This window comes from Leptinotarsa decemlineata, unplaced genomic scaffold (assembly GCF_025532065.1).
Source record: "Leptinotarsa decemlineata unplaced genomic scaffold, Ldec_3_MD MMD2_P_RNA_scaffold_7, whole genome shotgun sequence".
Taxonomy (NCBI): Eukaryota; Metazoa; Arthropoda; class Insecta; order Coleoptera; family Chrysomelidae; genus Leptinotarsa; species Leptinotarsa decemlineata.
In genome coordinates this window covers 5,886,057-5,908,773 of record NW_027412534.1, presented here as the reverse complement: position 1 = coordinate 5,908,773, position 22,717 = coordinate 5,886,057, and the positions used below count along the sequence as shown (strand labels likewise).

General features: G+C 39.1%; 1 protein-coding gene and 1 pseudogene across 2 annotated transcripts in view; one reads left to right on the top strand and one right to left on the bottom strand.

The window, feature by feature from the left end:
- Positions 1–22,717, bottom strand: part of LOC111516659 (uncharacterized) — a 134,049-nt gene that overhangs the window by 97,087 nt on the left and 14,245 nt on the right. Inside the window, exons 3-4 of one of the 2 annotated variants that reach the window (XM_074170268.1) lie at positions 18,798–18,863; positions 716–766 (exon numbers count right to left, since the gene is read on the bottom strand). In XM_074170268.1, the coding sequence (XP_074026369.1) occupies positions 716–766; positions 18,798–18,863 (117 nt within the window). The remainder of the gene's footprint in view (positions 1–715; positions 767–18,797; positions 18,864–22,717) is intronic. The other variant, XM_074170269.1, reaches the window with a different exon arrangement.
- Positions 7,616–11,931, top strand: LOC141480229 (HEAT repeat-containing protein 6-like; annotated as a pseudogene).

The following is a 22,717-nucleotide window of genomic DNA, read 5'->3' as shown; positions in this document are numbered from 1 at the left end:
TTGGTATGCCTGGATGGTTTACCTGTATGAGTTACCTTTATAGCATAAATAGGATTAGCTCGCACTAGTCCTTAGTTTTAACCTTCCTCTTTGAAGATGATCACTTGGTGATCGAAACACGTGTCGAGGTGTTAAAAATAACGATTTGGTGTTGGGAAAAAACTACAGTAATATTCATTACTACACCAAAGGTTCCAAACAGTGCATCATAAGTACAGTATCAAGATAGCAAGATCAGAAAAAAAATCATTTAAAAATTTTTCGCTATATCTAAGGTTTCGTAACTAAATAGTAACTAAATCTTCTGTAAAGATCAAAGGAAAAAAGTATATACTTTATTGAGTTATATGATGGAATCGGCCGATACTTGATGAAAATCCATAACTAACGTATTCTAAAAACACTTTATTGTGTGATTTTCCCTATTGTGTGATTTTCACGCCCGAGGAAGCCACTATATGGCGAAACACGTGTTGCGTTTTTGTAAAACTATCTGGTGAAAATCACACAATAAAGTGTTTTTAGAATACGATATTGAGTTACCTTGCTAGCTTTATATCACGATAGCATTATTTGCGATTTCTAGGAATCGGCACGAGCAAGAAAATCGTTGTTCTGGCAATAAATTAGCAACTATTTACCTCCAAATTGACGTACTTTTTGCAATTATGCTGGATTCTCCATGCTAGCCTGATAGAGCTCTAATTTACCGTACCTGTCTGTTAACACCGCTGTTCAAACTCAGATTTGGTAATTTCACATCATCCTGAAACAAATTTCTGAATTAAAACGTTACCATGATATAAATTAGGAAAGGAGAAAGAGTTTCCAAAGTCCTCGGGGGAAAGTACTTGTTTCAGATTAGTTTCTACGTCTCTGGGCAGTTTTTTAGGTCTTCTGTTCGTTGAAAGTTTGAATTCTTAATATGAATAAAAAGCTGAAAAATATTTCTTCCATGTATAATTTATTAATTTAGTGTAATTTATTAGAACTTTGCATATCGCCTTGACACCTACCGAATAAGTAAAGAACAGGGTTCAGAACATGTCCAAAACACTTGTTTGTAAACGGCGATGACATCACCCTTTACAAAGAGGTCACCTATGAGATCTACAGAATAAAAATTAAAGATGAACGAGATTCCTCAAAGCTTTCAGTTGCAAATCCAAGCTTCGACATCGACTGACATTAAACGAGATTCGTCTCGTATTTCACTGCAACTCTCTGCAACCATATAAACTTAGAAGTCGGAGGGTCCCGTGCCTCGATAATTTTTCATCAAAACTTCCAGACACAAACTTGGAAGATAACAAGGCAGACCTGAAAACTTGCTTAGCCCGGATGAGTTCTGAAATAAAATATTCTATAGAATTGGCAGCTTTTATTTCTACGTACAACGAGCATTGCCCTACAGTTAGAAAAACTGGAAAAACTTTGAAAGTGCAAGACACTTCTGAAAATCAATCCGGTTTTTTAGCTGAATAAAACGAAGGCCTGGGAAAATCAAAGGTCATGGAGAAGGCGATGTGAAGATTTCGAACAGACAAATTAGAACAGACCAAAGTATGCGCTGGACTCTGTAAGATACCCTTGAAGGGACCTCGGATCTTAATAAATACTTTTAAAAAATACGGGAGAGTACATAACAACAGGAGAAAAGATAATAAGAGAGCTTCTCCTGATGCACTTCCTTGGGTCATAAATTACAAATCTGACACCGGAGTCCTGGCGAACACATTTAGAACTGGAGGTGCTTCAATGAGCGTCCAAGGAGTACTGGATAGTGGCAAAGATGGTGGTAGATTTGGACAAAATTGAATATGCCGTAAACTCATTACAACCATATAAGTTGCCGGGAAAAGAGGATGCTATTTATCCTGTAGGGTCACCTTTATTCCGAAACCTGTGAAACTCGAATGGAACTCCTCTAGGCTACACAGACAAATTAGTGAGGGAACGTATGCAGTAGACTTCGAATGGATGGACCGAAAAAGAAAGGCATGAGCCCAATGAAATCGACTATAATAACTTTCACCAAGGACCCATGAAACTTTGAAATGAAGAGATATGTATATTAACAGGCTTAGCAAGTTGCAATTCTTGCTTGTTTGGGATTACCATGTGCAATGAAAACCACACTAATAGCTGGATGGGAGGCACTGTTCAACCTTCCTCCTTGACAGTTTACTCGGACTATATGACACCGAAACACATGTGCGACAAAAACTTCGGTTGCCACAGACAAGGAAGAACCAGCTGTGGAATAACCAAAACTAGATCAAAAAGAGTCTCAAACATAAAAAATACTGGGGTATAATATCCGGGGACATACATGGTAACATCTTTATAAATTGACCGATAGTGAAGAGAATTTAAGGACTGCTTCAACAGGGCTTCTTACTGGATACTGTCCATTGAGAGGTCACCTATACAAAATAGGATTGAAAAATGAAGACCTTAGCTAAAGATAATGCAACAGCTCGTCCTGTTTGAGTTACTGGATCACAGGAGGCAAACAATTTATGGAAAACCCATTATCTTTCAGGTAGAATACGACAAATATCCACCAAGAAACCTGTACCAACAAGTAGAAGAAACAAGATAATTTGAATGAATGTCATGAAGAAAATGGGTGGAAAACGCAGTACATATGGTTGCAGTTTTTCCGGATGTATGGGAGAAAAACAGGCGCCTTTCAGGTAGCAGAAAAAACCAACATGCCCATAAATATAATTTACACATTTCCATGAAATAGGTATCTGCAAAATTATGTAACATGAAAATACTAGTATTTTATTTGTTTCTTCATTATTACTATACCTGATAAAGAGCAGAAATAATATACAGGGTGGGGCACCGAAAGCGAAACAGATCGAATATCTTCAAAACACATGTTTTCTAAAAAAATGCAAAAACACGTCGATTTGTAATCCAAGGGGAACATCTTTCTATCATAACCTCAACTGTCATACTTCTCTCCCCACCCCTCGGCCACTATCTCCCAAACAATTTGAATAGTGAAAGTAGTAAGTGTGGCACATCATTAAAAAGGCAATTTCATAAGGAATTCGTCATGTAATTTTCGCTACCTTTCTATTTTGGCGTTCTCTGGCGGGAAAAGACTCTTCCCTATCAGATAGTATACAGAATAAACAGAAGCGAATATGGAAAACTGTTAATACACTGTCCGGAAAACAAACATTGAAAGAAGGCCCACAGGAAATGTACATTGAAAACAAATTGGTCGAAAATAAAAAAAATATTGCTGAGTCTTTTGCCAGATACTATGCAACTATGGTTCCAAATGATTTACAAAATCAATACAAAAATGAAATTTTATTGGGTACAACGGATTCAAACGTTAACATGCATAGTTTTTATTCCCATCCTGTTACACCAACCGAGGTCTTCAATGTCATTACTGAAATTAAGAATCAAAATTCCACCGGAATGGACTGCCTTACTACAAAAATAATTAAATCTATAACTGAATTCATCTGTGAACCACTGGCATTCATAATCAATAAATCTGTTGGGGACGGAACTTTTCCAGACCCCCTAAAAATTGGAAAAATAGTTCACTTATACAAGAAAAATAACCCCCATATAATCGATAATTATAGACCAGTAACCATTCCCAGTGTGTTGGCTAAGGTAATTGAAAAAAGTATCTGTAACAAATTATTTCGTTTTTTTGTTGAAACACAATATAATCAGTAGCTATCAACATGGATACTGCCCTGGTAAGTCGACGGAAGGAGCGGCTGCAACTTTTCTGGAGCATATTTATAACGGTATTAACAAAGGTAAATTTGTAGCTGCGCTTTTCTTTGACTTATCCAAGGCATTCGACTCCATAGATTTTGATATACTCACAAACAAATCATATGCAATAGGTATTAGAGGGGCATTTCTTGCATGGGTAATATCATATATGAAGTTCTGGAAATTATATGTGACATGGGATGATACGAACTGTGTTACATTCAACGTAGACATTGGAGTTCCACAGGGCTCAGTTTTGGGACCACTAATTTTTCTGATTTATATCAATGATTTACCTCAACATTTAGGTACAAAATCAATATCACTTTTTGCCGATGATACTGCAGTCTCAGAAGGAGCTGGTAGTCCTGCGGAACTACACTCGAAACTGAACACAATAAGTCGTGAATTTACGAAATGGTGTCATACAAATAAACTTATAGTCAATGCTGATGAAACGGTGTTAGTTCAATTCTTCAACCGAAGACACTTAGAGCCTATAAAGGTTGATATAAATAATGTCATTATGTATCCGTCGGAAACAACAAAATTTTTAGGACTTCATATATATTCTTGGTTTAGTTAGCAAGTTCACATCAATTATGTTTGCAAGAGGATCAACACCAGTTTTTATGCATTGGTACAACTTGAAAAGGTTATGAATGAAGAGCATTTGTTGAACATTTACTATGCGATGGTTTATTCAGTACTATCTTACAATGTGCTTTTGTGGGGAGAAGGGATTACCATCAGTCGAGCATTAATCTCTCAAAAAAGGATAATACGTATGTTGTATGGTCTTCGACACACAGATTCCTGTAGACCCATTTTTAGGAAAAAAATATTTAACACTACCATCTATATACATTTATAATTGTCTACTTTTTGTAAAAAAGAAGGAGTCTGAGTTTGAAACCAATTCAAAGTGTCACAGTTACCAAACAAGAAATGGAAATCTAATCAAACTGCAGCAACATCGTACTAGATTGTTTAAAAAAATCACCCTCTCTAGCAGCCTCCAAGTTATTCAATTGTCTACCTTCAAATATAAAGAGTATCCCATTAATATCTACTTTTAAACGCAAAGTTAAAGAATACCTTTTAGAGGGATGTTTTTATTCTATCAATGAGTATACTTCCAAATAATTTTAACCAATGTAGTGTACTCTCTATGTAACACATCTACATGTTTTTTTTTACTTGACGTTTCCTATATCATTGTTAAATGATCATTTGGAAGGAATAAAACATTATTATTATTATTATTCCAAATTATGATACTTCATTTGCAAGCTAATTTGACTTAAATTCGGTGACAATGTATTATGGAATTTTTCTAAGGGAAAAACAAAATGGCGGCTCCACAATGCAATTATGATCCGATTTGATTCAAAATGGATAAGTGTCAATGCAAAAAAATATGGTGGCTCCAAGATGGCGGACGAAATTTGTAGTTATGGTTCGATTCGAATCAAAATTAGTATGTGGAGATTTTCAGGGTAGAAAATTATGATTGTTTTGTCGATGTAAATAACAAGATGGCGGACGATATTTGTAATTGTGGTTCGATTCGATTCAAAATTAGCATATGGGGGTTTTACAAGTTTCCAGTATGACTAAAAAGAAGTATTTAAATTGAATCATATTAACATGACATCAGGAGATGAACTGATCTGGTGTTGCAGACTAGTCTAGTTCATCTTCTGATTGGATATACTTGGTGAAACGCGCATCAAGAAGACTATTGCAGTTCTGGTGTTTCAGAAAAATTCTTGTTTTGGATACAATTCACTGTATACGACGAGTCATATGTAATGATCATTTCTTGCATTAATGAGGAATAATAACTGCCAAACGGGTTTCAACGAGGCATTTCCTTTCTGACTGAGATTTATCATCGCTATTAATATTATCTACTAAAAAAATTGAATTTTGCCAATCATGCTACAAGTTTTTAGCAGGATTTCTTGGAAATAGACGTGAAAGGAGGGTATGAACTTCGCGACTGAATGATTAAATGATTGAAAACTGAACTCAATATGTTGAAAAAAACTGAAAATTTAATATATTATCATACATTCAAAATAATATTACGGAAGAACTGTTCCTAGAACAATGAATGCAAGGACTCGCAATCAGTCTGGTGAAAACTTCTTTAGGCTGCATTACCACAACACAATTTAGAGTCCTCAACTTTGAGAGAAACATACCAAATGCATTGATTGTATCCAATTAAGTAACACCAGACATAAAAGGATAATCATTACTCTCACCTGATATTCATAAAGAGAAACATTTTGCACGGATGTAACACAAAACTATCTGCAGATTTTTTTTTTCAAAATGACACAAACTGGGAACTACATAATAACAATTCAAAGAGCTTTGTTTATTACTTCGATAATTGTTCTAGTCAACTGAGATCACCGATTGGAAAATATCGGCACGGGGAAATCCTGCTATGAATGTTTATTAGCTCCATATAAATACGCGCTTGCATTATTCACTGAATTATATTTGGGAATCCTCATTCAAATAATTGGACAATTGGTATGCCTTGAATGATTATATTAAACAAGTTCTCAGTGGTGGAAAATAGTATTTCCAACGGATATTTTTTCAGCGGCCAAGACAAAAACTAATTAACAGGGTGACATATTTTTTCCAGAGGTCAAGACAAAAACTAAAATAACAGGATGACACAATTTAGTATTACTAAAATATAAATTCTCTATGAATAACTGAACAGAGAAAGTCAAAATTGAAAATATCCCTATATGCATCAGAATTATACCAACTAATAGAATTGATTATTAAAAAGATACAATTTTTCTTTGTAAAAAAAATATTGATATTACGCAGTAAGTTATTGAGGTGGACTATAAAGTTTGCTCTTTCTAGACATGTATAAAGTTCTCCAGGTTGTGGCAGGTGAAAAGAAAAAACAAAAAAATCGATAAAAAAACTTTGATTTCTTCACAAAGAATTACTTCAGTTCAATAACAGAGGTTTTGAACAGACAAGAAACGTGTCATCCAGATGTGTTTTTGATGGCTTTACAGTGCCTTGAGGACTGCACTTTAGTCAAGTCTCTCGATAAAAATCCTCACTTACAGCTCTGCGCCAAAACATTCATTTTCCAACTGGAAAGAAAGTATACTCGTAAAACAAATTTAATAGAAGACAAGGTGATACAAATTTGTTTGTTTGGAATTCAAAATATAATGAGTACAAAAGGACAGGATTATCTGAAAAGTGAACTGGGACTTCTACTGGGGTTTGTTGAATCATTTATGCTTTAGGTAGACTTTTTACCACCCCAAAAGTTAATACCATCCGCATTTAGTGTTTCAGAGCAAGTTCCTGCTTCAAATCATAAGAAAGGAGGAAAGCTCACGAAATATAGGAGACACAGGTCATCAGGTGTGCATAAAAAAAATACTCAATGCGGAAGAGTCTCATTTTAATAATTCGGATTACATTACTGCTAACCCTATTTTCGAAAACATTTCAGGAATTGAACCTAATAATACCTTTCTTGAAGATAGGCTGAGAACCAGTGACTCAGATTTTTCCGATAATGAAGCTGGTAGGCATTCAAAAGAGCGTCAAATGAAAGCAAGAGTTCGATTGGTAGCACTGAACTTATTCTATACTATTATCAAGGATACTGAAAAAAACGCCTTTCTTTCGTATTGGTCTCATTTTACACCAGAAGATAGTGGGTCAAATCAGCATAATTTAGTCATCTGTATTATCAAAGATCATTCTTTCAAAAGCAGGATGGCAGCTTTGAATGTGCTTTTGTTACTTCTAACTTCTTCAAAAATGTTTTTGTCGCAAGCAGTGATAAAAGTGCCTCGTTTACACCATTTTCCGTATTTCTGGGATTAACAGTAACTCAGCTACATAAAAGCCTTATTGCCGCTATGAAAGAAAGGCATGTTCCAGTTTTAATACAAATATTGAAGTGTCTTGCAGCACTGGTACAGGCTACACCTTATCACAGAATGTCTCAAGGACTGCTTTCCAAACTTGTTAGAAGAGTCAAACAGTTTATCTACAGCAGAGATTCATGTGTTCAAGTAACTGCCCTAATAGTACTAGAATGCGTTTTGGCCTCAGAACCGGTGTTGCCGGAAACATCTAAAGCAATACTGTTGAAAAATCATCCAAATCAAGCAAAAAAATCCGTTGTAAGGGATGACTCAAAAAAAGAAAACGAATGCCAAGATCTTGACGAAATTGACTTCGCTAAATTTTCAGAATCTGACTCTGAGGAAGATATCCCTGGGCACCGCCATGGTTGCTTGCAAAGTGTCTTAGCAATTTCGGTGTAACATCGGATGAATAAGTAAAGGTTGTAAGAAGGTACAATGATCAAGACAGTATAGTACCTGCACCAGTCAAGTTGGCATATCTCCAGGTGATATCTGTTATGAGTAGAATTTTTTTTGAAGAACTCATTGCTCCTTATATCAGTCACACTACGAAAGCCCTTAGTACCGCGTTACGCTAGTTGCACACACACCGATTTTGGACGGCCGATTTTGTACCGGTCGTCCAAATTCCAATAGTGAACCACATGTGGGAACGGGACCTGGCACACACGCCGACCGGTGATCGTCGCCGGTAAAATACCGGCGAGCAGCCGGTATTTTACCTTGCATACTCACCGGTTTTTTACCGACCATTCCAGTCTCGAATGCTCGGTGAAATTGTAGTTACTACTTCGTTTTGGTAGTGCGTGCTAATTACGACAACAAAGCAACTGATTGTTTTACCGATAAAAATCCGGTGAGTGTGCAAGCACCCGCTACCAATAAAATATCAGCCAATTTTATACTGGCCGGTGTGTGTGCAACTAGCGTTACGCTAGTTGCACACTCACCGATTTTGGACGGCCGACTTTGTACCGATCGTCCAAATTCCAATAGTGAACCACATGTGGGAACGGGACCTGGCACACACGCCGACCAGTGATCGTCGCCTGGTAAAATACCGGTGAGCAGCCGTCCACTGCCACTGTATCGCCGGCAGTACCGGGAAGTAGCGGCGTACATGACTAAATACACTCTTGCATACTCACCGGTTTTTTATCGACCATTCCAGTCTCGAACGCTCTGTGAAATTGTAGTTACTACTTCGTTTTGGTAGTGCGTGCTAATTACGACAACAAAGCAAATTTTTACCGATAAAAATCCGGTGAGTGTGAAAGCACCCGCTACCAATAAAATATCAGCCGATTTTATACTGGCCGGTGTGTGTGCAACTAGCGTTACGCTAGTTGCACACACACCGATTTTGGACGGCCGACTTTGTACCGGTCGTCCAAATTCCAATAGTGAACCACATGTGGGAACGGGACCTGGCACACACGCCGACCAGTGATCGTCGCCTGGTAAAATACCGGTGAGCAGCCGTCCACTGCCACTGTATTGCCGGCAGTACCGGGAAGTAGCGGCGTATATGACTCTTGCATACTCACCGGGTTTTTACCGACCATTCCAGTCTCGAATGCTCGGTGAAATTGTAGTTACTACTTCGTTTTGGTAGTGCGTGCTAATTACGACAACAAAGCAACTGATTGTTTTACCGATAAAAATCCGGTGAGTGTGCAAGCACCCGCTACCAATAAAATATCAGCCGATTTTATACTGGCCGGTGTGTGTGCAACTAGCGTTACGCTAGTTGCACACTCACCGATTTTGGACGGCCGACTTTGTACCGGTCGTCCAAATTCCAATAGTGAACCACATGTGGGAACGGGACCTGGCACACACGCCGACCAGTGATCGTCGCCTGGTAAAATACCGGTGAGCAGCCGTCCACTGCCACTGTATCGCCGGCAGTACCGGGAAGTAGCGGCGTACATGACTAAATACACTCTTGCATACTCACCGGTTTTTTATCGACCATTCCAGTCTCGAACGCTCTGTGAAATTGTAGTTACTACTTCGTTTTGGTAGTGCGTGCTAATTACGACAACAAAGCAACTGATTGTTTTACCGATAAAAATCCGGTGAGTGTGAAAGCACCCGCTACCAATAAAATATCAGCCGATTTTATACTGGCCGGTGTGTGTGCAACTAGCGTTACGCTAGTTGCACACACACCGATTTTGGACGGTCGACTTTGTACCGGTCGTCCAAATTCCAATAGTGAACCACATGTGGGAACGGGACCTGGCACACACGCCGACCAGTGATCGTCGCCTGGTAAAATACCGGTGAGCAGCCGTCCACTGCCACTGTATTGCCGGCAGTACCGGGAAGTAGCGGCGTATATGACTCTTGCATACTCACCGGGTTTTTACCGACCATTCCAGTCTCGAATGCTCGGTGAAATTGTAGTTTACTACTTCGTTTTGGTAGTGCGTACTAATTACGACAACAAAGCAACTGATTGTTTGACCGATAAAAATCCGGTGAGTGTGCAAGCACCCGCTACCAATAAAATATCAGCCGATTTTATACTGGCCGGTGTGTGTGCAACTAGCGTTACGCTAGTTGCACACTCACCGGTTTTGGACGGCCGACTTTGTACCGGTCGTCCAAATTCCAATAGTGAACCACATGTGGGAACGGGACCTGGCACACACGCCGACCAGTGATCGTCGCCTGGTAAAATATCGGTGAGCAGCCGTCCACTGCCACTGTATAGCCGGCAGTACCGGGAAGTAGCGGCGTACATGACTAAATACACTCTTGCATACTCACCGGTTTTTTACCGACCATTCCAGTCTCGAATGCTCGGTGAAATTGTAGTTTACTACTTCGTTTTGGTAGTGCGTACTAATTACGACAACAAAGCAACTGATTGTTTGACCGATAAAAATCCGGTGAGTGTGCAGGCACCCGCTACCAATAAATTATCGGCCTATTTTATACCGGCCGTCCAAAATCGGTGTGTGTGCAACTAGCGTTAGACGATAAATATCCCGACTTGAAATTGCATGCTGGAAGAGCAATCGATTTCATTGGGCAAGCTATGAACAGATATCTCAGTAGTACAGAATAAAATAAATTGTTCCCTTCGAATACTATTTGAAAATAAATTGTTCCCTTCGAATACTATTTGCAATTTTGGCAAACACTTTTCAATGAGTCTCTTATTAATTTGGTGCAAAGTGAACAAGTAATTTTGAGAGCAGTAGGATGTGATTGCCTAGGAAGTATAGGAAATGATATTTTTGATAAGTTACCTAGAGATAAACAAATTATATGTACTACTTTATTATTTCTTTGTACAAGAGATGAAGAATAAAGTATTAGAGGTGCTGCAGTAAGTGCCTTAGGAATGTGTATTTTGTATACAACTGTTAAAGAGGATCCTGGTTTCGTAATCGACACAGCAGAAGCTATTCATCGATTACTCAGAAATAAATATTTGATGGTTAGGGTAAAAACATCTTGGTCTTTGGGCAATCTGAGCGAATCTTTAGTTTCCATGAGTAAATCTCCATGTGGAATTGAGGAAATAACAGAAAATCTCATTCTGAAAATGGTATAAATTAGCATAGATTCAGCCAATGATCATGATAAAATTAAAATGAATGCAGTTCGATCAATAGGGAATTTGTTGCTGTTATTTACAAACCTTTCCATGGAAAAAACTAAAATCAAGGAAATTATCCAACAAGCTTTCAAAGTTTTGGTTGACAAATGTACAACTGGATCAAATACAAAGGTGAGGTGGAATGCTTGTTATGCTCTCGGAAATGCTTTGAAGAACTGTGCCTTCTATAAGAATTATTCAGCTACAACTCCTAAAGAATGACAGACTGCTATTTTCGCATCTGTTTTTAATGGACTGGCAGATCTTGTTGTAAGTTACCGCAATTTTAAAGTGAGGATAAATGCCGCTCTAGCCTTATCAACTCCATCTCAGAAAGAACATTATGGACTTTTTTTTATTCCAATATGGCGTGCTCCGTTGAAGGGACTGGAAAATTCACAAAACGTGGATGACTTTAACGAGTATATACATTGGGATAACCTCGTAGATCAGATTTGCATAACCTTAGCTCATCTCACAACATTACTCCAGACAGAGGTTCTGACCCAACTCCAAGAAACAATCCAGCTCAATTTTGATATTTTTAAAAGTCATACCCACAAAGTTTTCGAAAGACTTTTCCTGAAAACTCGGCAGCTGACACTTTGACTATAATGAGCAAACAGAGTTCTCCTAGTGCAGAACAGAAAAGCGTGGTGGAGAGTTTGATTAATATTTTCTACCAAATTATGCCCTGAAATAATGATTGAAATCATTGATATTTTTGAAATCATCATTTTCTAACGACCAAATTGCACCGTGAAAAGCTCTGTCTATTGACGATATCAGGATCTGTGCTGCTATTATGGAGGAACAAGTGTATTTGTATTTTTCTGAATAAACATGAACTTTTCAAATAAAAAAAAAATATAGAAATATATGGGTACAATGAAAAATAAGAACTCACATTTATTTGTAATAAAGTGCTCTCACTCTGACGTCCACCAAAAAGTTAAGACAAGAACTCGAAGAGAAATTGGACACTAGCTTGCAGTCAAGAAAAAAAGGAAATCGATGATTTAGTTATGGAGTTCGTGAGCTCTAAGCAAGACAAGAAGAAGGGAAAGAAGGGAGAGGAGGAAGAAGAGGAAGAGCCCTCTGAGGACGAAAAGAAGAAAAACCGTTCTTCAACCGGAAAGAAACATGCAGCCAAGAAGGCCAAGAAAGGTTCCGATGATGAATCCGCCAGCGAACAGAGCGATGGGGATTCTGAAGAGTAATATTCACCCAAAAAGTGCAAGCCAATCAAGACACGTAAACTGCCCCCCAAGAAGAAGAAGGGTTTCGAGTCCGATTCGATTCTATTGAATAAGTAATTTTTTGTACCCATTTGTATTTTCTATAATATTATTGTTGTTTAAAATTTATAATAATAGTTCTATCGAAATTATTTGCATTTTTTTTTAGTTGCCTCTGCTTTTTCGAAATCAAAGGTTTGTTTGAGAAAATAGCCAAGAAAATAGCCAACTTTGCACCAGTCATGTTAAAATTTTTATAAAACATTTTTAATTTCTCTCTAAAAATGTCCATATAAGTAAAAATTTATCAGAAAAGTTGAACTCCATGATGAGTTTGTTAGGTATACATGAATTGATGACAATTAACCGAACTTGTTTTTTAAAATAAAGGGGAAATCTGTCAAAAATAAGCAAAACGTTAACTTTGTCCTAGTTGCATAAAATTTGCCATAAAATTGCCGTAGACACAACTTTTTCAAGTAACTTTTTGTTAAATTCGATCTAGAAAGACACTTTTTCAATTTTTTTCAAAAAAAAGTTGAATTTGACAAACACCGAACGTCAGTGGGTCGCAGTTGGCCGCATCATTTTAAGTTAAATTCAAAGCACAAACAAGTGCCGAAGTTAAATTTCATTGAAACTTTTCGAAAAAAAACGTTTCCCATAAGGTGCGCACTTTAATGGTGACACTGTATAATAGGGGGTGGTGGAAGTGTGGTGCCAAAGAAAACGCTCAGTCCTCATTGTTCCGTACTTGCGCTAGGTGATTCTGATTGATCTACATTGTTGATGGCTGGTCTGCTAGTGTGTGGTCGATCGGAGTTGTTCTCTAGTCAGTTTCTGATATTATTGTGTACCGTGTAACACATTCAGTTGACTCGTATACCTTGTTCTTTGAACCTGTAGCCGAATGATATTCTTGTCGTTTTTCCAGTTACCATGGGAATGTTGGAGCAGATCGATCCAATTTTCTCTGAGGACAATCACAGCGTTTTTCGACCATGATCGCACATATTTCCAACGGAATAATTGTTTCTACGAACAAATGAATGAAATCGCCACCTATTTTTCGAAAATGTGCATTTTTGAAAAGTAGTTGTAACTTTTTTCCTGACAGAAATTTCTCGTGGTGTAAAAAACTTATTTTTTTCAAATGAGATATCAAAGTTATTGATGGAAAACTATTATTTGATGAGACACCCGGATTATTTCGGCATAGTTCGATAGAGCTTAAAATTACTTTTCCAAAAATGTAGTACACTTGATGTTTTGCTAGAGTCAAGGAGCATTTGGATTTAGTGTTTTCAGGGGAAGAATTATCGACCCTTTCATTTATAATGGCACTCTCACAAGTCAGATGTATTTAGAAATTTTAAGGCAAAATACTGAACCCCTTGTTGATGAATTGCCACTAATATATTTTCAATAAGACGGGGCTTCGCCTCAAAACACTGCAATTGTCACCAATTTTTTGGCTACAAATTTTTGTAATAATTGGATAGCCCAACCAAGGACCTAACCATTGGCCGGCCAGGTAACCGGACCTAACGCCTATAGAGTTTTACCTCTGAGGAAGATTGAAAGATCATATTTTTAAATTGGCCACCAATTTTAGATACAAATTAGAAGCGGCAGTGATGCAAAATTTTGCTTCTCTCACTCCTATGGAACTGATTAATTCAGCAGAAGTTTTATTGAAACTATTTTTTTAATTACTGCTGTGAAAAGCTTTCTCAACTACTGGAACAATTTCTTTCTGTTTTATCGCCGCGTCGTCCAAAGCCTACTTGATCGAGGTATGCGTTTCAAAATATTTATAAAAAATCTGAAAGCTCTGTATTTCAAAAATGACTAGCAAAATATCAAGTGTTCTACATTTCTGGAAAGGTAATTTTAAGCTCTATTGAAATATGCTGGAATATACAGGGTGTCTCATTAAAAAAATAGTTTTCCATCAATACCTATTTATATCTCGTTTGAAAAAAATGATTTTTTTTCGCCATTGAATTCTACCTATTCATAGAAACAAGAAATTTTTGACAGAAAAAAAGCAATTTTTCAAAAATGAACATTTTCGAAAAACATGTTGTAACTCAGAAACGATTATAGATACCTGGTTTTCACCATTAGGTTTGTCATAAAATTTTACCCTCAGACACAGGAGTTTCCCTTCAGAAGTGAAAGTAGGTAATCAAAGGGAAGATTAAAGATGAAATCGGGGCAGAAATGAAGAGAATGAAAAAAAATAGGCAATGAAATCAAAGGTGGAGTAGAGGCAGAAATCAGCAAGATGGAGGAAACAATTAGCAAGTTGCAATACCAAATCGTTAATTCTGCCCACACCACAGAAACTGTTACCGAAAATTCGATTCCGGAACTGAGTTTTAATATGGAAGAACTTCAAAAAGCAAGGAAAGATGTCAAAGTCAGTTCTTAACCAGGAAAGCTCTCCATGAAGCCGCCCCAGTTCAACGGAAAAACTCCTTGGGCAAATTACCGCCGACAATTCGAAGTTGCAGCCAGAGCCAACGGATGAAATGCAGGAGAAAAGGCGGTAGCATCAACATTGGCGTTACGTGGAGAAGCAACGAATATTTAACAAACCCTCACGGCCCAGAAACAGGAAGACTATGACCAACTTTAAAGCATCTTGAGCTGCGGTATGGACAGGCCCACCTAGAGCACGTTTACCATTAACAGCTGAAGAACCGCTGCCAGAAATCAGGAGAATCCCTACAGGAGTTTGAAGCCGACATTGCTCGATTGGTTCGTCTGGCATATCCTGGTACACCGGAAAATGTAATGGAGCGGTTAGTAGTTTAGGCATTCTTGGACGGACTTCGCGACCAAGAAACGAGGCAGTCCTTGAAACTAGCTCATCCCAAACATCTCGTGGATGCACTGGCAAGTGCTCTGGAGTTTGAGGCTGCAAAACAATCCTGCAAGAGCCAGAGCAAAGTTCGAACTATCTAGGAAGATGGACAGATGCCTGCTGATATTGAGGCCACCACTAGAAAGGTAATGAAAGAAGTGTTGCCTGAGATAAAACAAATAAGATGCTGGAACTGTGGAAAAATTGGGCATGTGCGAAGCAAATTGAAGAATTACCAATTGAATTGGTGTTGGGCAGCACTAGATTGAACCATCGTGTATTGGTGGCGGACATCGAGGACAATGCGATTATTGGAATGGACATAATGAATTCCAGAGAGTTCGAGCTGAATTTTCAAGACGGCGTCCTACGTGTCGGCGGAGAAGAGTTGGTGCTTCATGTAAGAAGCGAAGAGATGATCAGGGTCCTGTTGGCTGAAGACGTGTGCGTACCTGAGAGGGCTGAAACCATCCTGAAAATTGAACGAGGAATCGCACTGGGGAAGACCCTGTTTGATAAAGTTGTGCCGGTCAGGGTCATGAATGTCAACTACTTTCCCGTGACCTTGAAGAAAAGAACAGTGCTGGGGCACTGTTCGTCCGTTTCCTCTGTCATACGGAGTGTTCGCGCAGTTCGGTTAGCCAATCCAACCACTTGCCTAAAGAGTTGGAGAAGTTGATTGACATTTCCTCCAAGGACATACCACCAACTCACCGATACAAATTTAGAGAGTCAAGGAGTACCAGGAAATCTTCGATATTGGAGAAGGAAAAGGCGGCAGAACAAATCAGCACAGAATCGAGATTGGCAATACCCGACCAATCCGGCAATCAGCTAGAAGACTCCCTCTTGCCAAGAAAGAGGAGTCGGACAAGATAGTCAGCGATATGGGAAAAGAAGAAGTGATCGAACCCTGATCTTCCCCAGTCGTATTAGTGAAGAAGAAGGACGGCTCGACAAGGTTCTGCAAGGATAATCGCCAATTAAATAACGTGACGAAGAAAGCCAGCTACTCTCTTCTTAAAATCGACGATATCCTAGACACGCTAGCCGGCTCCAGTTTTCTCGACTTGGGATTTGAAGAGTGGATATTGGCAAGTTGAATTGGCCCCAGAAGATCGAGAAAAGACAAGCTTTCACTATCGGCTCAGGATTGCGGCAGTTCACGGTTATGCCATTCGTGCTTTGTACTGCTCCAGCAACCTTAGAGAGATTAATGGAGATGGTTCTCAAGGGGCTCTCACGAAAACTTAGTCCCAAGAAATGCCATCTGTTCCAGAAAGAAGTCCGTTACCTTGGCCACGTTGTACCTGGGGGGCGATTGGCGGTTGACGAACAAAAGATCAAAGCAGTTAAGGAATGGCTCATTCCAAAAGACAAACATCAGCTTCGGAGCTTCCCTACTTTGTGCACCTACTACCGCAGATATGTGAGGGGGTTTGCCAACATCGCCAAATCATTGACCCGACAGAAGGACAGATCCAGTTCCAGTGGTCCGAGGAATGCCAAGACTCATTCAAGAAGTTTAAAAGAGTTGTGAAATATCCCCTACCGGACGGAAAATTTATTCTAGATACGGAAGCCAGCAACGTGGGACTTACTTCAGCAAAACGCTCAGTAAACCAGAGCGCAATTATTGTGTCACCAGGCGAGAGCTGTTGGCCGTTGTCAAAGGTGTAGAGCATTTCTACAAATACGTGTAAGGAAGAAGATTTCTGTTGAGAACGGACCATGCATCTCTCAAATGGCTTCTGCAGTTCAAAATCCCGAGGGCCAAGTAGCGCGCTGGATTGAGAGACTTCAAGAATTTGACTTCGAAATAGAACATCGAGCTGGGACTAGCCATTAAAACACAGCTGCCCTGTCACGGAGACCATGCCCCGATGACTGCTCACATTGCCGACGTTCAGAAGAGAAAGGAAGCAGCTATTTGTAGAACTACAGCTGTAGACGACAACTGGGAGGACAACAAGATCAAGGAAGTCCAAGAGAAAGACCCAGATCTTGGTTTAACGTTGCTGAAGTCCTGGTAAAGGAATAGATATGTCGATTTGGTATCCCATTGGAGCTGCATTCGGACCAGGGCAGAAATTTCGAGTTCGACCTGTTCCTAGAAATATGTAAACTGTTGGACATTCGAAAGACCAGAACCACAGCCTTACATCCACAGTCCGATAAAATGGTGGAACGAATGAATGAGAGCATAAACCGCCACTTGTCCCAGGTATTCTCTACCCATCAAAGAGACTGGGACAGTACCTTCACCTGTTCCTGTTGTCCTATCGTTCGGCAGTGCACGAGTCAACAGGCCAAACCCCTGCCAGTATTATAATGGGCCGAGACCTGCAGCTTTCCTTGCGATCTGACTATGTCAGCAAGCTTCGGCAGAGAATGGACGACATCCGGAGTGTCAGCGATAGGATGAATAAGGCCTATGAAATCAAGGCGAATGCTGGAGGATTCGTAATAGTTCATGGTTCCAACAAGACGGATGTGGTCCACACAACTCAAGAATAGTCCCAGATTATCTAAATCGAACTTTTCCAGACTCATGAATTGGAACAAGAAGCCCAGTAGCATGGCTTGTCAGATCTTCGCATTTGAATTTGCTGGATTTTTATTTGGATATCTCAAAAATAAAGATTCATCACGAGAAAATTAAGAATGCATTGGAAGGTATTCAAAGAGACGAAATAAGTTTTGGTTCCAGAACCTAAAAGTGCATTTTTCAATAATTTTCATTTACTTTAGAAAGAAAAGCAGAAATTAATTTCGATTGGTCGAAACGACCAACCGATAGGCCAGTTTCAGGTAACTTGTCCCATCATCAGTACCAGGTATGGTCTCTTCAGAACGGTGTGAACCGTCTGAATATCACGACCAAACAGCTAGTCATGAACTCTTGATCATGATCTTCTTTTGAAGATCTGCTGAGGATCTAAATGTATGTATTTCAAACTCAAGATGAAAAGAGGAGTCCATATATATCGAAACGAGGTGTTTAGGTAGATAACAATTTATTAAATGACTATATGACCTGTGTGATATCAATAACCCATCATATTCATTTCCAGCATAACTGAAGTTAATCTATGTTTAAAGCACAACCAAACGAAATATTTCATTCGCCTGTCTACGTTATTAGATGGTTTTCTGTGGATAGAATTTGTGAGGATTAAACGTCCAACACATTCGTCAAAACTATCTCATCTTTAGTTTTATCGATTCCGTCATAAGTTCACCTCTTCCACTCACTAAAGTCTCTCTCTGAAACACAAACGACGCGCGACCTTGAAATACGCTCGTGCCCACCTTGTTCATCTACTAATAGTAAAAAGAATTTCAGGAAATGACTATTAGCTTACCTTTTGGTTTGGTGAACTATCCAAATTTACGATCAATTCTCCTGCTTCTGTCAACAACGGCGAGCTCTGTAACAATAACATAAGTGAACGAATACAAAATGCATTGAAAAATAAAATAAACGTTCTATTGTTTGAATTGCATTGTCAATAAAATATTTTTTTCTTTTTTATTTTTCAGTTCTTAAGAGTAATTTGGTTAAGACAATATCTGCTTTCACCTGCTTAATTGTACACATGCACATGCTTTACTTTTGAGGCTTTTATACTGAAAGTTGGAATGACGCCTTTATGTCGTGATTTACAAGAAGATTAATTGCAAGGCAGCAGTTTTTTGTGGCTGTGTGAATCACGAAATACCGCTGTGAAAGCTACGGTTTCAGAGAAACTACCCTTTATCTGATAAAAGCCAATTTGTGGGATTATCGATGAATTCTGATATAACAGATATCAAGTGCTGTGTGCCGCAGGGTTCTGTTTAAGGTCTGATTTTATTTCTATCTGCCCGGTATTGACGATGCCCAATAGGCTGAAACGGTTGTCTACCGGTGGCTTTCAAATTGAAATCAATATGGGAATGATTAGTACTTATTTATCTATTTATCTTTTGATTTTCATGGAATTATTTTCCAGCAGCTTGACTGCATTAACCTTTCTTATGTGCACATAACACGGATCAAAAATCCGAAAAACCAGTTCAACACACACACACACACACACATATATATATATATATATATATATATATATATATATATATATATATATATATATATATACTTTTAAGCATATATTACAAATATATTTATTGAATTAAGAAAACCATTTATTTATTTACAAGTTCAATAAATATTTCACGATAACTCTTCAATTTTTTTACTGCTCAGTAGAAAATTAACGGAAAGAAAAAAGGGATTCAATATAACTTGAGTTTATTGTTTTTCATCAATTACAATATGTAGTCCCTATTACAAACATTATTATTATTATTTCAAACATAGAAACTATAGATATGCACTTCTACACGTCCTTTAGACATCATCAGACGTTCAATAGGTAAAAATTAGTGGAACATTAGTAATCTAATACTTAATATACTTGCAATGCGCTGTTTGGAACCTTTGGTTTAGTAATTAATATTACTGGAGTTTTTTCCCAACACCAAACCGTTATTTTAACACCTCGACACGTGTTTCGACCACCAAATGGTCATTTTCAAGAGGAAGATTAAACTAAATATACTTATAATGTTACCCTTATGTATACCATAGATACCTCTTCTAGGTATCTGTGTTTTGAGTGTCCTTATGTAATAGTCAGGTAAATCTAATAATTGAAATATTATTTTAACAAGCTATATAGTATAATATTAGGTATTGGTCCACAATCGTTATTCATAATATTATTATGTTTACTTATTTCTACACTCTCATAGACATCTAGATATGCCTGCTTTTGTTAACTTGTCTAACTAATCTTAATGAACTGAAATCTATGGAATGGTTCCGTGGCAAAATATAATGGTAGACTGCTGATTTTTCAGGTCTTCCATATTTTAAGTGTGCTAAGTGTTCCTTATATCTTATTTTATTAGCTTTTTGTCTGTCAATAATATTCTGCATCGCAGTCCTTACATTTAATTTCGTAAATGCCAGACTTTTTCGAATTCTTGACTTTGTCGTTTGGATTTCCTAAAATACTGTGTAGTGTATGACTTGTTTTGAAACCCACCTACCTAGTTTCTTGAAAATCTTTCCAAAGATCTTCGTGTATTGGTGGTATGGAACTGAGATATATTTATCTTGGTTGTCGTCGTTTTTAAATGTTGAGTTTTCGTTCATCCTTATATCATCTACAATACCCCTCGAGCCAGTAACGGTTTCTCTAGGGGTATTGTAGATGATATAATAAGGAAGAAAAAGTTAAGGTTGAGAATTCGGAAAAGTCTGGAATTTAAGAAATTAAATTTAAGGATTGCGCGTTCCCAGGTGGCAGATAGGGGAACGGCCAGGGGACTATGGCGGTTGCTGGGGATGAACAGATATGTCCATCCTAATCTAGCGCTCACCTCAATCTATGGCGGTGGCTGGGGATAAACAGAAATGCCCATCCCAATATCGTGCCTCGGAATGAGGCACGAGGAGCAGATCACTTCGTGACGTAACACAAAGGCCAAGGCGTAAGCGCATTTGCGGCGCTGGAGGAGATAGAGAGCGAAAGAGGCAGAAATGGCAGCAACTATAAGTGCACCCTCCTCCTCGCCCACTCCACCTCTAACAGCAAGGGCACTTCCTGAGGCGGGCGCCAAGAGCTCCGCCTTGAATAAATGCAAAGAACCGGCTGCCCCTGCAGGAAAGTGTCTTCACTTGAACACCTCCACGGAGGGAATCCCAAGAAGGTTGAAGAAGCCGCGCAACGACTGCACTTCCCAAAACCTTCGTGGAGGCCGCCGTGAGACACCTCAAGGTTGCCATCATAGTTGAGACTAACCCGTACGGTAAGGTTACCGTAGAACGGGAATGTCTCATCTCCTCCGTCTCAAGCATCAACAGCAAACCGCCCACGTTCAAGTCGTGGACATACTAGGGTGAAATCATCAGAGTGGTCTGCGATGACGAAGTGACGCTACAGTGGCTGAAGGAAGCCACAATGAACATCAAGCCGTGGGAGGAGACATCACTTACGGTCGTCAGTGTGGATAAGCTCCCAAGCTTACCAAAGCCTCGCTCTGAATCCCGGAGGACGTCCACAAGACGATACCCCGGTGAAAAGGAGAGGGTGCTGGGTCGGCTGAAGGGGCAGAAACCTGACCTGACGGTAGCAAGATTTTCGTCTTTTGGATCGGAGACGATGATATGGCTGTCTTCAAGACGAAGCCGACGAGGATAAGCTACGCGTTTACCTCATTGACTATAGGGCAACACGGAAAGAAGCAAAGGGCACCTCTGGAGACCCTAGATCCTTGAAAGTCGCGCCACCTAAAGTGTATATTGACTCCTAAGGCCACTATGGGTCCCGAAAAGGAAGTCGAGGTATCTGAACAGATGGCAGTCGATGACCTGACAGAGAAGGCATCTAAATACAGCGAGGCCGCCTCCTCCCTGGCGGGAAAACAGATAGACCTTCAAAAAATAACTTCAAATCCAACAACTGTCTCATGGGCAAGTACGTTAGAAAAAAGATAAAAATAATACAATGTAACCTCCAACACAAAAAGGCGGCAACGGCAACACTGTCACCACCTTGATGTATTGGGGTGCAATAGCTTACCAAGCAATCAGTAACCTAAGATTGCTGTTTACGTTTCTAGGTATTACAGAGCCTTTTCGATGGCAAAATTCAGCACATCAGACCTCACTTTAAAGTAAAATGTCCAGATGGAAAAGGCAAATATACGTCGTTGATACTCATATCGGTGTACCTCCCTTCAGATGCAGCCACCCTACCACCGACTAGAGAAATGGAGGTACTACTGAATCACTGCCTCAACTAGAGGGTGGCGCTTATATTAGGTTGCGACTCAAACTCTTACTACTTGAGCTGGGGCAGCAAGGATACCAACGCCCGAAGTAAGCCCCTATATGAATATATAATTAAGAAAGATCTAACAATCTTGAACAGAGGCACAGATCCGTCATTTATGAACGCCCGTAGCCAAACAATAATAGATATCACGATGACGACAGCCAAAATATCAAACAAAATCCAGGACTGACAAGTGTCGGACCATATTTCTATGTCAGATCACCGCTGGTTGACCTATACGGTAAGCCACAATCTCAGGACCACTGTAAAATCCCGTGACACGAAGAGGACGGATGTAGCTCTCTACAATAGACTCTTAGAAGGAGTTCTGCGAGAAACAGAGGTCTTGACTCCTGGCAATAATGAAGAACTGGAAAGGTACACTTCATGACCTTCAA